At 42.6% G+C, this 14,009-nt stretch overlaps 1 protein-coding gene across 1 annotated transcript in view; it reads right to left on the reverse strand.

The window, feature by feature from the left end:
* LOC142740777 (inactive dipeptidyl peptidase 10-like) overlaps positions 1 to 14,009 on the reverse strand; it is a 172,615-nt gene that overhangs the window by 128,378 nt on the left and 30,228 nt on the right. The window contains exon 4 of the mRNA XM_075850199.1: positions 5,521 to 5,615. Within this exon, the coding sequence (XP_075706314.1) occupies positions 5,521 to 5,615 (95 nt within the window). The remainder of the gene's footprint in view (positions 1 to 5,520; positions 5,616 to 14,009) is intronic.

Below are 14,009 nucleotides of genomic sequence, written 5' to 3' on the forward strand. Positions count from 1 at the left end.
AACACTTTTTAGTGATTCTTCCTTTTAAAGGGGTATTCCCATCCCGCCTTTTCACTAAACATGCTCCTAAAAGTCATACTATTGCATCATGTTAAACAAATGTTTTGCTTAGGTCTGTTCAGCCAACTCCGTACCGGAGAGGGCAACATAGTCCTGTCCTGCCTCCCAGTTACGACTAGTAATGCTTTGTTCTCCCTGGTCACCAGTGGGGCGTAGTCATATGGTTATGATGGTAAACGCAGTTCCTCCAATCCCCCTACAGTGTCTATTTTGGAAGCGATGAGTACCTAGTACATGTGCATGCCTGGGAGCCATCCTGTTCACTTCTATTGATTATCAGAGAGGTGACTAAGTTGGGAGCTATTGCGCATGCACTGCAAATGCGCAATCGGAAGATCCGTAATAAAACAATAGCCTCTGCACGTCCACTACTGCAAGACCGTGGCAGAGGCAGTAACCTAAGGAAACTATATGTAAACCCACATAAAGACCGGGGCCTGAACAGAATTAATATCTCTAGGAATAGAAAAAAATATGTATTTACATATAATCATAAATTTACATAAGGAACACATTGAAATATGATTATTGAGATGAGAATCCCCTTTACGCTGGCCATGGACGTAAACATAGTTGTGTGATCAGAACACTCATTTTGAAGAGGGCATACATTATATTTATGGGCAGCACATTGGCTCAGTGGTTAGAACTGTTGCCTGGCAGCATTGTGTTCAAATAATATTTTCATGGGTGTTCTCCCATACTCCAAAAACATACAGATAGGGAATTTAGATTGTGAGCCCACTGGGGACAGTGAGTCAGGACATCTTCCGTACAGCACTGCAGAATGTGTTGGCGCTATATTAGTAACATAAATATTTATATTTCCCACAATATAAACTATTTTCCCCAGGAAAACTTTATTGTATTGTGGGAAATGACATGTATTTGTATTATATATATGAGGGAAGGGAAGAGGGAGAAAGTATGTGATCTGGAATTAAGATTTAACTTTTATTAATATGCATTAAGATAGAAATAAACTTTAAAAGTCCATTGGTGTAAGAGGTATGTGTGAGTGACCCCCAAACTCACATACCTAGGCCATGTATAAATGAGATGTAGTGATAGTGAATTATATCAAGAGTGTTCAAATGAAGAGCACGTAAGTTACTATGCTTCCAAAGCAGCGGTTGTAAACTCAGGTTGTGGCAGCGCAGGAATGGGCAATGGTAGCCTGTTGCACCACCACGCAGCTGCACTGCGGCAAAGTGTGAAAAAGAGCCTACAGGCTGCGCCCTCTCGCTGAATGTCTAATGCGCCAGAGCAGGAGCGCAAGCCGCAGCCAAGGGCTGCACTGCTGTGGTATGCTGGAAACCGTAATTGTAATACTGTAGTGTAAAGAGCTATGTGGTAAGCAAATGATTTAATATTTGAACAAAACAGTCGGTTTCAATATAGAGTGACGGCAGCATATATTTAGAATGCACGGGTTGGATTAGTTAGAACCACTCGTGCCTGTAATAGTCCTGCAGGGCATGGCAATGCTGTGGGTCAAAGTAAATGTCCCGACGCACCTCCGTGCATGACTGCCGCAATTTGTGTGAATAGTCAGCAGACAGCTGCACTCTCACGCCGCTGTCCCTGTGTATCAGAGCAGCAGCGTGGAGATCAGCTGTGGTTCCCTTACTGTGCCCGCGCCCAGTTTTCAGCTGAGACGCGGCACAGGCTCTGTACCAAAGCACAGGTCCACTGTAAGTGGACCTGAATTCAGCGTGTGGCCCTGTTCCCGTAATTAAACGGGGTGGGCAGCATTGAGGGAGCCGCACGGCAATTACACCGGCGGTCAGATTAAAACGGCGGCTGGAAGGAATCACACAACCAGCCGCTCGTGTTATGACAGCAAGGTGCGCTACGCTAACAGCACGGTCACGCTGTCAGCTGTCAGCTGTCAGCCAATTATTTGGAAGCAATGGCAAGTCACAATCGATTGGCCTGAATAAGGCAGCTCAGGCCATGTATTACACCAAGGAGAGTTTAAAAGGATTGAACACCCGACGCGCGTTTCGCCAGCATTCTGGCTTCTTCTAGGGGTGGGGGACCGCCATTAAACCGTCCTATAAATAGGGCAGGAATTGATTGACAACCAGGCTAGCCAATCCTGAGCCTGGGAAAGAATGCAATGGAAAGGTCAAATAAATAACCACTAGAATAAAGAGCAATAGGTTATAAATTCTCACAACCAGTTCAGACAATAATAACTATATCAGATCTCCAAGTAGGAGTGGTCTGGATATTGGAAAGGGCCAGAAGAAATTTTTGCACAGAAAGAAAAACAAAATAAAAAATAAATAATAATTAAATAATTAGATAAATAAAGAAAAAGTAATGAAGAAAATATATTATTATTACAGGGACATATAACAGAAATTCCATTAGAGATTTCCCAAATTGTTATATCACACAGAGAGTATATATATATATTTCTCAAATTGTCAGGAGGTCCTATATGGGACAGGCATGTTCAGGACAAAAACCAGTATCAGAGAAAGCTACCGAACCCAAAGTTCTCATTCAGTCCAGATGGATTGACTGTATTGAAATTAAAGATCCATTCACTTTCTTTTTTGAGGAGTGCCAGATCTAAATCTCCCCTTCTAATGCCCAATCGTACTTGGCATATAGCCCAGCCTCTAAGAGTAGTCCAATTCAAATTATGTTTAGTTTTAAAGTGTCTGGCTATTGGGGTAGGGCAGAATGGTTTATTTCTGGACTGACACTCACTTAGATTTTTATCGTAATTAATGATGGAGTTGATATGTTCCCTGATACGGATACGTAATTCTCTCACTGTTTTGCCAATGTATTTGAGGCCACAAGGGCATTCAAGGCAATAAATCACACCAGGTGTATCACACCTGATGTGGTCCCTGATGTTATGCCTATTTCCATATGCATCTGTAAAGTGTCTTTTCTGTACCAAGATTCTACAAGCCCTGCACATTTTGCAAGGATAAAATCCAGGATTCAAAGTGGTCTTAATGCTGATGCATATGGAAATAGGCATAACATCATGGACCACATCAGGTGTGATACACCTGGTGTGATTTATTGCCTTGAATGCCCTTGTGGCCTCAAATACATTGGCAAAACAGTGAGAGAATTACGTATCCGTATCAGGGAACATATCAACTCCATCATTAATTACGATAAAAATCTGAGTGATTGTCAGTCCAGAAATAAACCATTCTGCCCTACCCCAATAGCCAGACACTTTAAAACTAAACATAATTTGAATTGGACTACTCTTAGAGGCTGGGCTATATGCCAAGTACGATTGGGCATTAGAAGGGGAGATTTAGATCTGGCACTCCTCAAAAAAGAAAGTGAATGGATCTTTAATTTCAATACAGTCAATCCATCTGGACTGAATGAGAACTTTGGGTTCGGTAGCTTTCTCTGATACTGGTTTTTGTCCTGAACATGCCTGTTCCATATAGGACCTCCTGACAATTTGAGAAATATATATATATATACTCTCTGTGTGATATAACAATTTGCGAAATCTCTAATGGAATTTCTGTTATATGTCCCTGTAATAATAATATATTTTCTTCATTACTTTTTCTTTATTTATCTAATTATTTAATTATTATTTATTTTTATTTTGTTTTTCTTTCTGTGCAAAAATTTCTTCTGGCCCTTTCCAATATCCAGACCACTCCTACTTGGAGATCTGATATAGTTATTATTGTCTGAACTGGTTGTGAGCATTTATAACCTATTGCTCTTTATTCTAGTGGTTATTTATTTGACCTTTCCATTGCATTCTTTCCCAGGCTCAGGATTGGCTAGCCTGGTTGTCAATCAATTCCTGCCCTATTTATAGGACGGTTTAATGGCGGTCCCCCACCCCTAGAAGAAGCCAGAATGCTGGCGAAACGCGCATCGGGTGTTCAATCCTTTTAAACTCTCCTTGGTGTAATACATGGCCTGAGCTGCCTTATTCAGGCCAATCGATTGTTACTTGCCATTGCTTCCAAATAATTGGCTGACAGCTGACAGCTGACAGCGTGACCGTGCTGTTAGCGTAGCGCACCTTGCTGTCATAACACGAGCGGCTGGTTGTGTGATTCCTTCCAGCCGCCGTTTTAATCTGACCGCCGGTGTAATTGCCGTGCGGCTCCCTCAATGCTGCCCACCCCGTTTAATTACGGGAACAAGGCCACACGCTGAATTCAGGTCCACTTACAGTGGACCTGTGCTTTGGTACAGAGCCTGTGCCGCGTCTCAGCTGAAAACTGGGCGCGGGCACAGTAAGGGAACCACAGCTGATCTCCACGCTGCTGCTCTGGTACACAGGGACAGCGGCGTGAGAGTGCAGCTGTCTGCTGACTATTCACACAAATTGCGGCAGTCATGCACGGAGGTGCGTCGGGACATTTACTTTGACCCACAGCATTGCCATGCCCTGCAGGACTATTACAGGCACGAGTGGTTCTAACTAATCCAACCCGTGCATTCTAAATATATGCTGCCGTCACTCTATATTGAAACCGACTGTTTTGTTCAAATATTAAATCATTTGCTTACCACATAGCTCTTTACACTACAGTATTACAATTACGGTTTCCAGCATACCACAGCAGTGCAGCCCTTGGCTGCGGCTTGCGCTCCTGCTCTGGCGCATTAGACATTCAGCGAGAGGGCGCAGCCTGTAGGCTCTTTTTCACACTTTGCCGCAGTGCAGCTGCGTGGTGGTGCAACAGGCTACCATTGCCCATTCCTGCGCTGCCGCAACCTGAGTTTACAACCGCTGCTTTGGAAGCATAGTAACTTACGTGCTCTTCATTTGAACACTCTTGATATAATTCACTATCACTACATCTCATTTATACATGGCCTAGGTATGTGAGTTTGGGGGTCACTCACACATACCTCTTACACCAATGGACTTTTAAAGTTTATTTCTATCTTAATGCATATTAATAAAAGTTAAATATTAATTCCAGATCACATACTTTCTCCCTCTTCCCTTCCCTCATATATATAGCTATACTGGGTGGTGTACACCAATGTGATCTGTTTACAATACTGTGTGATAGGTGGTCTTCCACACTTTGCTACATGTATTTGTATTGCCACATGTAATTTTCTTATATGATAGTAAATGCTTGTATAATTTACTCATGCTAGCAACGACTCACTGAAAAAATATTTTAGGGATGATCGATAAGTGTTTTGTCTGATGGGGCTGATTTCAATCAGTCAGAACAGATTTTTCTTAGTACTATTGACATAATTAATCTTAATGATCGTAAATCTTTTGCATTGTTAACAATATCTTTCTATCTATGGACAATTTTATGACATATAGAAGCATAATACAGTTGATTTCTAACCCTAGCCTACATTTAATTGAATTTAAGCACCTGCTACAATACTGAGGCCTGGATTTTGGTCTAGCGGATGAGCAATGTGCTATTTTTTACAGGGTAGATGTATTATGAATATACTTACATAGGTGATGTTACTCAGCAGAATGGTGGTCTTTTTTGTTTCTAAATTCTGTCTTATTAAATTACCGTCTCTGGTTTCTTGAATAATTTCAGAGTCTGAGAAAAAAATAATAATCATAAACTACTTGAGCATGGAAACTGCACATATTGTTGTGATGTTTCGGTCTTGTTGTGACATCTGTCCTGCAATATATTCACCTTGCCGCAGTCCAGCGCCATATCTCCGGCCGCCACTACAATGAGTCTCTCGGAGGGGCTGGCAGGGACAATAGGTGGTGCAAGCACAGAGCGCATAGCCGGCCGACCAATCAGAATGCTGGCCTCAGTGCCAGTAATAAGTATTTGTTCCCTAACCTGGTTTTGGTATATACTGACTTTATTGTGTGACCTGTTTATGTCCCTGATTACTCTCTTGCAAACTCGGCACTGCTATTTCATTACCGGAACCTGGATTGCCCGACTAACCTCCTGATTACTGCTTCTGTACCGTGCACCTAGCTCTGCAACATCACCGTTATCAAATCCTGGATTGCTGGACTACCCTCCTGCTGACTGCTACTGTGCCATGTATCCAGCTCTACTGCATCCCCAATAGCGGACCCTGAACTGCTAGACTCTGATACATGATTATCACCTTTTCCTTCCGTTACCCAAAGCAATCATATCTCCATCCTCCCTTTTATTTGGTTCCCCTTCCGCTGATGTTATTTCCTCAGGCAAGTTAAAAGGCACTGAAGTCCTATGGCCAGCGAAAAATCTCAATCCTAACCGACCTAGGGGAAAAGAGGGGTTATATAGGTGAATTATGCCACTGGTTGGTTCTTTCTATAGGTATTGTAGGAACCAGGCAGTAACATATCCAGATTAGCTCTTGCGTTTTGCTACATGACAATGGTAGGGTGATTACACCTCAAGTTGGTCACCAGTATATGCAGTATAATACTAGTGTTACATTACCTGATCATTGTAGAGCAGCAATATCTGAAAAGTGGAATACATGACTGTCCTCACCTTTTTAACCTTTAAAGTGCTTCTCCTGGAGTTAAACATTGACGGCCAATCCTTAGGATAGACCACCAATATTTGATGTGGTGGGGTTCCACCTCTGAGAGCCCCACGATCAACACAATGAAGAGGCCCCAGTGCTCAAGTGAGATGAGGACACCCAGGGAAGGACAAGGGGAAGCTTGCAGAAGGTGCTAGATGTTGTGAGAAGCATACCACAATGTTCTGCTTTATTCTGAGAGGAGAAACATTAAAGAGATTGCCTTAATATTTGTAGATTGTATAGAGATGTAATAAAGCCAAGAGCCCTAACACAGTATTTTATTATTACATTACTGCATGCAATCCATATCCGTTCGGCCAATGTTCCCCTAAAGGAAACAAAACATAATACCAAAAGGCAGATACAGATAAAAAAATATATAAAAATGTATTTTCTTTAGCTGCTAAAATTTGCATAATTCATATTGAAATATTTATTTTGGTAAATATACGATAGACTTATTACTAAGAACCAAAATCCAAATCTAATTTAACGCAAATCTCCAACTTTTACAAAATTTCGCAGTTAAAATATAAATAAAATGTTGAGTAACTTTACATATACTTTGCTTTACTGTTTTTACAATGATTTAAAGTTATTTCATATTGTGCTTTCTATTCATAGATACTAGATGGCCAAATATATGTGGACATTTCACTATCACACCTAAATGAGCTTGTTGGACATCGCATTTCAAAACTATGGGCGTTATAATAAAGTTGGGACTCCTTTTGTAGCTGTTAGGGTATGTTCACACGGCAGCGTTCGTTACGGCTGAAATTACAGAGCTGTTTTCAGGAGAAAACAGCTCCAGCATTTTAGACGTAATGGCAAGTGCAGGCACTTTTCGCTGCGTCCATTACGGACGTAATTGGAGCTGTTTTTCCATGGTGTCAATAGAAAACGGCTCCAATTACGTCTCAAGAAGTGACAGGCACTTCTTTGACGCGGGCACAGAACATCGTAAAGCCCATTCAAATGAATGGGCAGATGTTTGCTGCCGCTTTGGAGCCGTATTTTCGGACGTAATTCGGGGCTAAAACGCCCGAATTACGTCCGTAAATAGGGTGTGTGAACATACCCTTAAGGTATGTGCACACACAAAATAAAAAAAAGTCTGAAAATACAGAGCTGTTTTCAAGGCAAAACAGCTCCTGATTTTCAGACGTTTTTTTAAGCCACTCTGCGTTTTTTTATGGCCGTTTTTGGAGTTGTTTTTCTATAGAGTCTATGAAAAACGGCTCCAAAAAGAGTCGAAGAAGTGACACGCATGGCTGTTTTTTTTATCGGCCGTTTTGAAAACGGCCGTTGGAGCAGGGTGCCATTTTTGCCATTGAAATCATTGGCCAGATGTTTGGAGGCATTCTGCTTCCGATTTTTCAGCCGTTTTTCAGGATGTTTACGGCCAGAAATACGGCTGAAAACACTACATGTGCACATACCCTTACAGCCTCCACTCTTCTGAGAAGGTTTTCCACATGACATGGAGTATGTCTGTGGGAATATGTGCCTATTCAACCAAAAAAACATTTATGAGGTGAGGCACTGATGTTGGACAGAAATATCTGGCTCACAATTAGCATTTCAATTCATTCAAAAGGTGTTCGATGGGGTTGAGGTCAGGGCTCTATGCAGCCACTTGAGTTCCTCCACATCAAACTCATCAAACCATGTCTTTATGGACCACGCATTTGGCACAGGGGTACAGTCTTGCTGGAACAGGAAAAGGCCTTCCCCAAACTGTTGACAAAAAGTTGGATGAACACAATTGTCTAAGGCCTCGTTCACATCTGCGTTGGGGTACCGTTCTGACGTTCTGTCGGAGCTTTCCGTCAGAATGGGTCCCTGAACAAACACAAACTGTCACTACGCTATTGCTTCCGGCAAAACTACGGGTCCGGGGCACAGCAGAGACAAATGGAAACCATGGGCACCGGATCCATGGTGATGGAAACGGAAACCTCTGGTTTCCGTCTGTGTCAGTTTGTGTCTGTTCAGGGTCCCGTTCTGATGGAAAGCTCTGACGGAACATCAGATCGGGACCCCAATGCACATGTGAACGAGGCCTAAAATGTATTTGCATGCTGCAGCATTGACATCACCCTCTACTGGAAATAAAGGGTCTAGCCCAAATCCTGAAAAAAAGAAAGAAGAAAAAAAAAAACAGTCCAGTTATCACACTTCCACTATGCATTCTGGCGTTATTCTGACATCCGCCAGACCCAGGATTGTCCTTTAGACTGCCATATAGTGAAATGTGTTTCATTACTTTAGAGAACACGTTTCCACTTCTCCAGAGTCCAGTGGCGGCGTGCTCTACATCACTCCAGACGACTTTCAGCATCAGACATGGTGATCTAATGGATTGTGTGCAGCTGCTTGACCATGAATCATGGTATCCCATTTCATGAAACTCTAGATGCATAGTTCTTGTGCTTCTGTAGTAGGTGATGCAACAGGATAGCCGATTTCTTGCTCCAGCACGCAGTGGTCCAACTCTGTATGTTTTATTGGTCTACTGCTTTTCTGTCTGCGCTGTTGTTCGTCCTAAAAGCTTCCACTTCACAATAATAGCATGTACAGCTGACCGGGTGATAGGGTATGGGTGTTTTTACAGTCATAAATAACCTTTTCTCAGGCTCTGGCAATCAAAGTTCATATTTACTTTGAGCAAAACACAAAAGAAAAGTAAAACAAAATAGTCAAGGTTACAATTTAGGCCTCATGCACACGAACGTAAAAACGCCCGTCATTACGAGCCGTAATTACGCCCCGTAATTACGGGCCCATAGACTTCTATTGGCCACGGGTACCTTCCCGTATAGAAGTCTATGGGGCTCCCGTAATTACGGGTGGCTACGTGTGTGCACCCGTAATTACGGGAGCGTTGCTAGGCGACGTCAGGGGATAGTCACTGTCCAGGGTGCTGAAAGAGTTAACTGATTGGCAGTAACTCTTTCAGCACCCGGGACAGTGACTACCGCTGGAGTTAATAGTAGTAAAAGTTAACTTACCTGCTTCTTCCTCCAGTCCGGCCTCCCGGGATGACGTTTCATCCCATGTGACCGCTGTAGCCAATCACAGGCCAATCACAGGCTGCAGCGGTCACATGGACTGCCGCGTCATCCAGGGAGGTCGAACTGGATGTCAAAAGAGGGACGCGTCACTAAGACAATGGTACGTATGAACTTCTTTTACTTTCAATCGCTGCGGAAACTCTGCCCGAAAGGGCTGCCCTTTTTCTCTTTCCAGCACTGATAGAGAAAAGGGGCTGCCGATTAGTGCAGAAAAAACGGGTCCGTAAATACGGGTGGAATACTGGTGACTGTTATACTGTTGTTCATAGTTGGTCTGTGAAGTCTGCCGTAGCAGGTCAGTAATTTCAAGAACGGACTTGTGGCAAAGATGACATCCTCTGACAGTGCCACGTTTAAAGTCACTGAGCTCTACAGTAATATCCATACCACTAGCAATGTTTGTCTATGGAGATTGCATGGTTGTGTACTTGATTTTATTCAGCGGATGTGACTGAAACACCAGAACTCAATAATTAGGAGGGGTGTCCACATAATTTTCGCTATGTAGTTGTACATAGCTGTCTTTTGCCCCTTAACGACATCTAACGTACTATTACATCGCTGTCGTTAAGGACTTAATGCAACACAAGTTATAGGTATGTCGTGATGCTGGTGTGGGCTCAGGAGCTGGGCCCGCACGCTCGCCAGTGGGTGTCAGCTATATATTCCAGCTGACACCCTGCTGCATGGCCAGGACCGGAGCTAGCCTCTGATTCGGCCGATTAACCCCTCAGATACAGCGATTAAAAGCGAGCGCTGCATCCATGGGGTTTACTAGCTGATTGGAACCCCGCAAATCAATTGCGGGGTTACGATGGCCTAACAATAGCCACCTGTCTCCAAAGTACGTTAGCCTGTTAGGTTCCACCCCTGGGGCAGGGCCTAAAATGCTTCCGGCCACAGAAACAAGATGGCGCAGGTTCAGATGCTGAGCCTGCGACATCAGCCACGGGTGTCAGCTGTGTGTTACAGCTGATACCCTGCTGTAACGGTCAAAATCGTTTGAGAGATCTTAGTGGTTTGAATCCAATCAGCATCGCTGCGATGTGATCGCAGGGGTGCTAATAATTGCTATGGCAACCAGAGGCCTAACAATGGCCTCCTGGTCTGCCATGTATGGAAGCCCATTAGGCCCCTCCCAGATGTGGGGCCTAAGAGGCTTCCTGTCAGTGAAGAACTAATGCATTGCACTACGTGGGTAGTGCATTGTATTAGAGTAAAGATCAGAAGTGCAGGCCTTCAAGTCCCCTAGTGGGACAAAAAAAAAAAAGTTAAAAAAACGTAAAAAAAATAAAATGAATAAAAGTGTAAAACTACAAGTTTCGAGTTAAAAAAACAAAACACAGCCTTTTTTCCCCATGATAAGTCTTTTATTATAGGGAAAAAATGAAAACATTAAAAAAAAGTGCACTTATTTGGTATCACCGCGTCCGAAACTATAATATTATTTTTCCCGCACTGTGAACACCGCAAAAAATAAAATAAAAAACAATGCCAGAATCTATATTTTTTGGTCACCACCGCTTCCAAAACATAGAATGAAAGGTGATCAAAAGTCACATGTACCCTTGTCGACGCAAAAATAAAAAAAATAAAAAATTATTTTAAAAAAAAAGTGATTTTATTGTGCAAACGTTGCAAAACATAAAAAAAATGATATACATATGGTATCGCTGTAATCGTATTGACCCGCAGAATAAAGTAAACATGTCATTTATAGTGCACGGTGAACAATGTAAGAAAAAAAAGAAGAAAAACGTTGTCACAATTGCTTGTTTTTGGTCACCTTGCTTGCCAAAAAAATGGAATAAAAGTGATCAAAAAAATTACATGTACCCCAAAATTGTACCAGTTAAAACTATAGATTGTCTTGCAACAAATAATCCCTAACACAGCTCCGTTGGAGAAAAAATAAAAAAATTCTGGCTCTCAGAACATGGCGAGAGTGTTCCCCCAAAAGCAGATAAGATTGGGCACCATTTATCAGTGCGACACTGGCCATATATCTGTTTTATTTATCTGGCCGTATATCTGATTATTTATTTACTGCATTATTATACCCTCTTATTATGCCCTGATGTGCTCCGCACAGCTTACATATGCCCCCACATCATAAACTAAAATACCAGTAAAACCCCAAACAGAACTATTACCAAGCAATATCTGCGCTCCAAAAGCCAAATGGCGCTCCCTCCCTTCTGAACTCTACAGCTTGCCCAAACAGCAGTTAACATCCACATATATGGCATCGCCATACCCAGGAGAACCTGCTGAACATTTTATGAGGTATTTGTCTTCAGTGGCACAAACTGGGCACAACATATTCTGCACTAAAATGGCATATCAGTGGAAAATTGCAATTTTTACTTTGCACCATCCGCTGCGCATTGATTTATAATGAAAAAACACCTGTGGTGTAAAAATGCTCACTAGACTACACTCATTAATATGCCCTAAGGGGTGTAGTTTCCATAATAGTGGTCACTACTTGGGAGTTTGTTTTACATATTGACATCAGAGCCCTGCCATCATGGGCCAATTGTGGGCCAATTCAATTCTGAGCCCTGTCATTTTTCCAGGCAAATGATAAATGCCTCTAGGGGTGTAGTTTCCAAATGGGGTCACTTCTTGGGGGCTTCCACTGTACTCTTGTACCTCAGGCTTTTGAAAATGCGACATGGCGCCCAAAAACAAAATCAGCAAACTCTGCATGTCAAATAGCGCTCCTATCCTTCTGAACCCTGCCGTGTGTCCAAACAGCAGTTTATTAACATATATGGGGTATTTCCGTAATCATGAGAAATTGCTTTTCAAATTTTAGGGTGCATTTTTTCCTTTATTTCTTGTAAAAATTTAACGTTTCCACGTTTTATCAGAAACAATTTAATTTTAAATTTCATGGCATAATTCACTAAATTCTGCAAAAAATTTGTGGGGTCAAAATGCTCACTCTACCCCTCAATAAATTCTTTGAGGGCTGTAGTTTCTCAAATGGGGTCACTTTTGGGGGGTTTTCCACTGATTTGGTCCTGCAAGGGCTTTGCAAATGGGACATGGCGCCCGCAAACAATTTCAGCAAAATTTGAGCTCCAAAAGCCAAATAATGCTCCATCCCTTCTAAGCCCTGCCGTGCATCCAAACAGCAGTTTATTACCACATACGGGGTATTGCCGTGCTCATAAGAGTCTGCTTTACAAATGTTGGGGTGCTTTTTCTCTTTTATCTATTGTAAAAATTAAAAAATCTGAGCTAAAACAAAATTTTATTGGAAAAAAACATTTTCACTGCCTAATTCCACTAAATTCAGCAAAAAAAACCTGTGGGGTCAAAATACTCACTATACCCCTAGATATATTCCTTGAGGGCTGTAGTTTCTCAAATGGGGTCACTTTTGGAGAGTTTTCACTGTTTTGGTCTCTCTGGGGCTTTGCAAATGCGACATGGCACCAATGTTCCCTCTAAGTCTTGGCAGCTCCTGAGCGGGGCAGTTAGGGAGCAGGGTAAGTCTCCATCAATGGTGGGCGATCTGATGACCAAAAGTAATAAATAAATAAACGCTACTAGTTTTAATTACTTTTTTTAAATACTATTTAAATACTATTTAAAAAAACTCTTGCATTTCTGCCTCTAGTAAACATAAGTAATCTTGAAGCAGATTTTTTGTATGCGTTGCAAAAAACACTGTGTGCACATACCCTTAGGCCTAAGGCCTCATGCCCACTTCAGTCTTTTTCTTCAGGGTGCTAGCCGTTTTTCTGACGGCTAGCACCCTGACCCATTCATTTCAATGGGGCCATGCACACTTCAGTTTTTTTGTCGGTCCCGTTGCTCCGTTCCGACAAAAGTAGAGCATGTCCTACTTTGGTCCGAGATTCCGTGACCGTGAGGCCCATGCAAGTCAAAGGCATCCGTGTGCCGTCCGTGTGTGACTGAGCCGTTGCCTAGCAACAGCTGGGCGGGCAGAAGTTCATTACAGATATATTACACTAATCGGCAGCCACTTGTCTCTATCAATCACTGATAGAGAAAAGAGGCTGCTGATTAAAAATAAAATAAAAAGCAGTTCATACGTACCCGGTCGTTGTCTTGGTGACGAGTCCCTCTTCTTCCTCCAGTCAGACCTTCCTGTATGACGCGGCAGCCTGTGATTGGCTGCAGAGGCCGCTGCAGCCTGTGATTGGCTGCAGAGGCGGTCACGTGGGATGAAGCGTCATCCCGGGAGGCCGGCCTTCTGACGTCATCCTGACGTGCATGACGGCCACTACAGCCTGTGATTGGCTGCAGCGGTGACATGGATGAAACACGTCATCGCTGGAGGCCGGACAGGAGGAAAGTAAGTATGAACTTATTTTTTTATTTTTTATT

The sequence above is a fragment of the Rhinoderma darwinii genome, chromosome 2, assembly GCF_050947455.1.
Source record: "Rhinoderma darwinii isolate aRhiDar2 chromosome 2, aRhiDar2.hap1, whole genome shotgun sequence".
In the NCBI taxonomy this organism is placed as follows: Eukaryota; Metazoa; Chordata; class Amphibia; order Anura; family Rhinodermatidae; genus Rhinoderma; species Rhinoderma darwinii.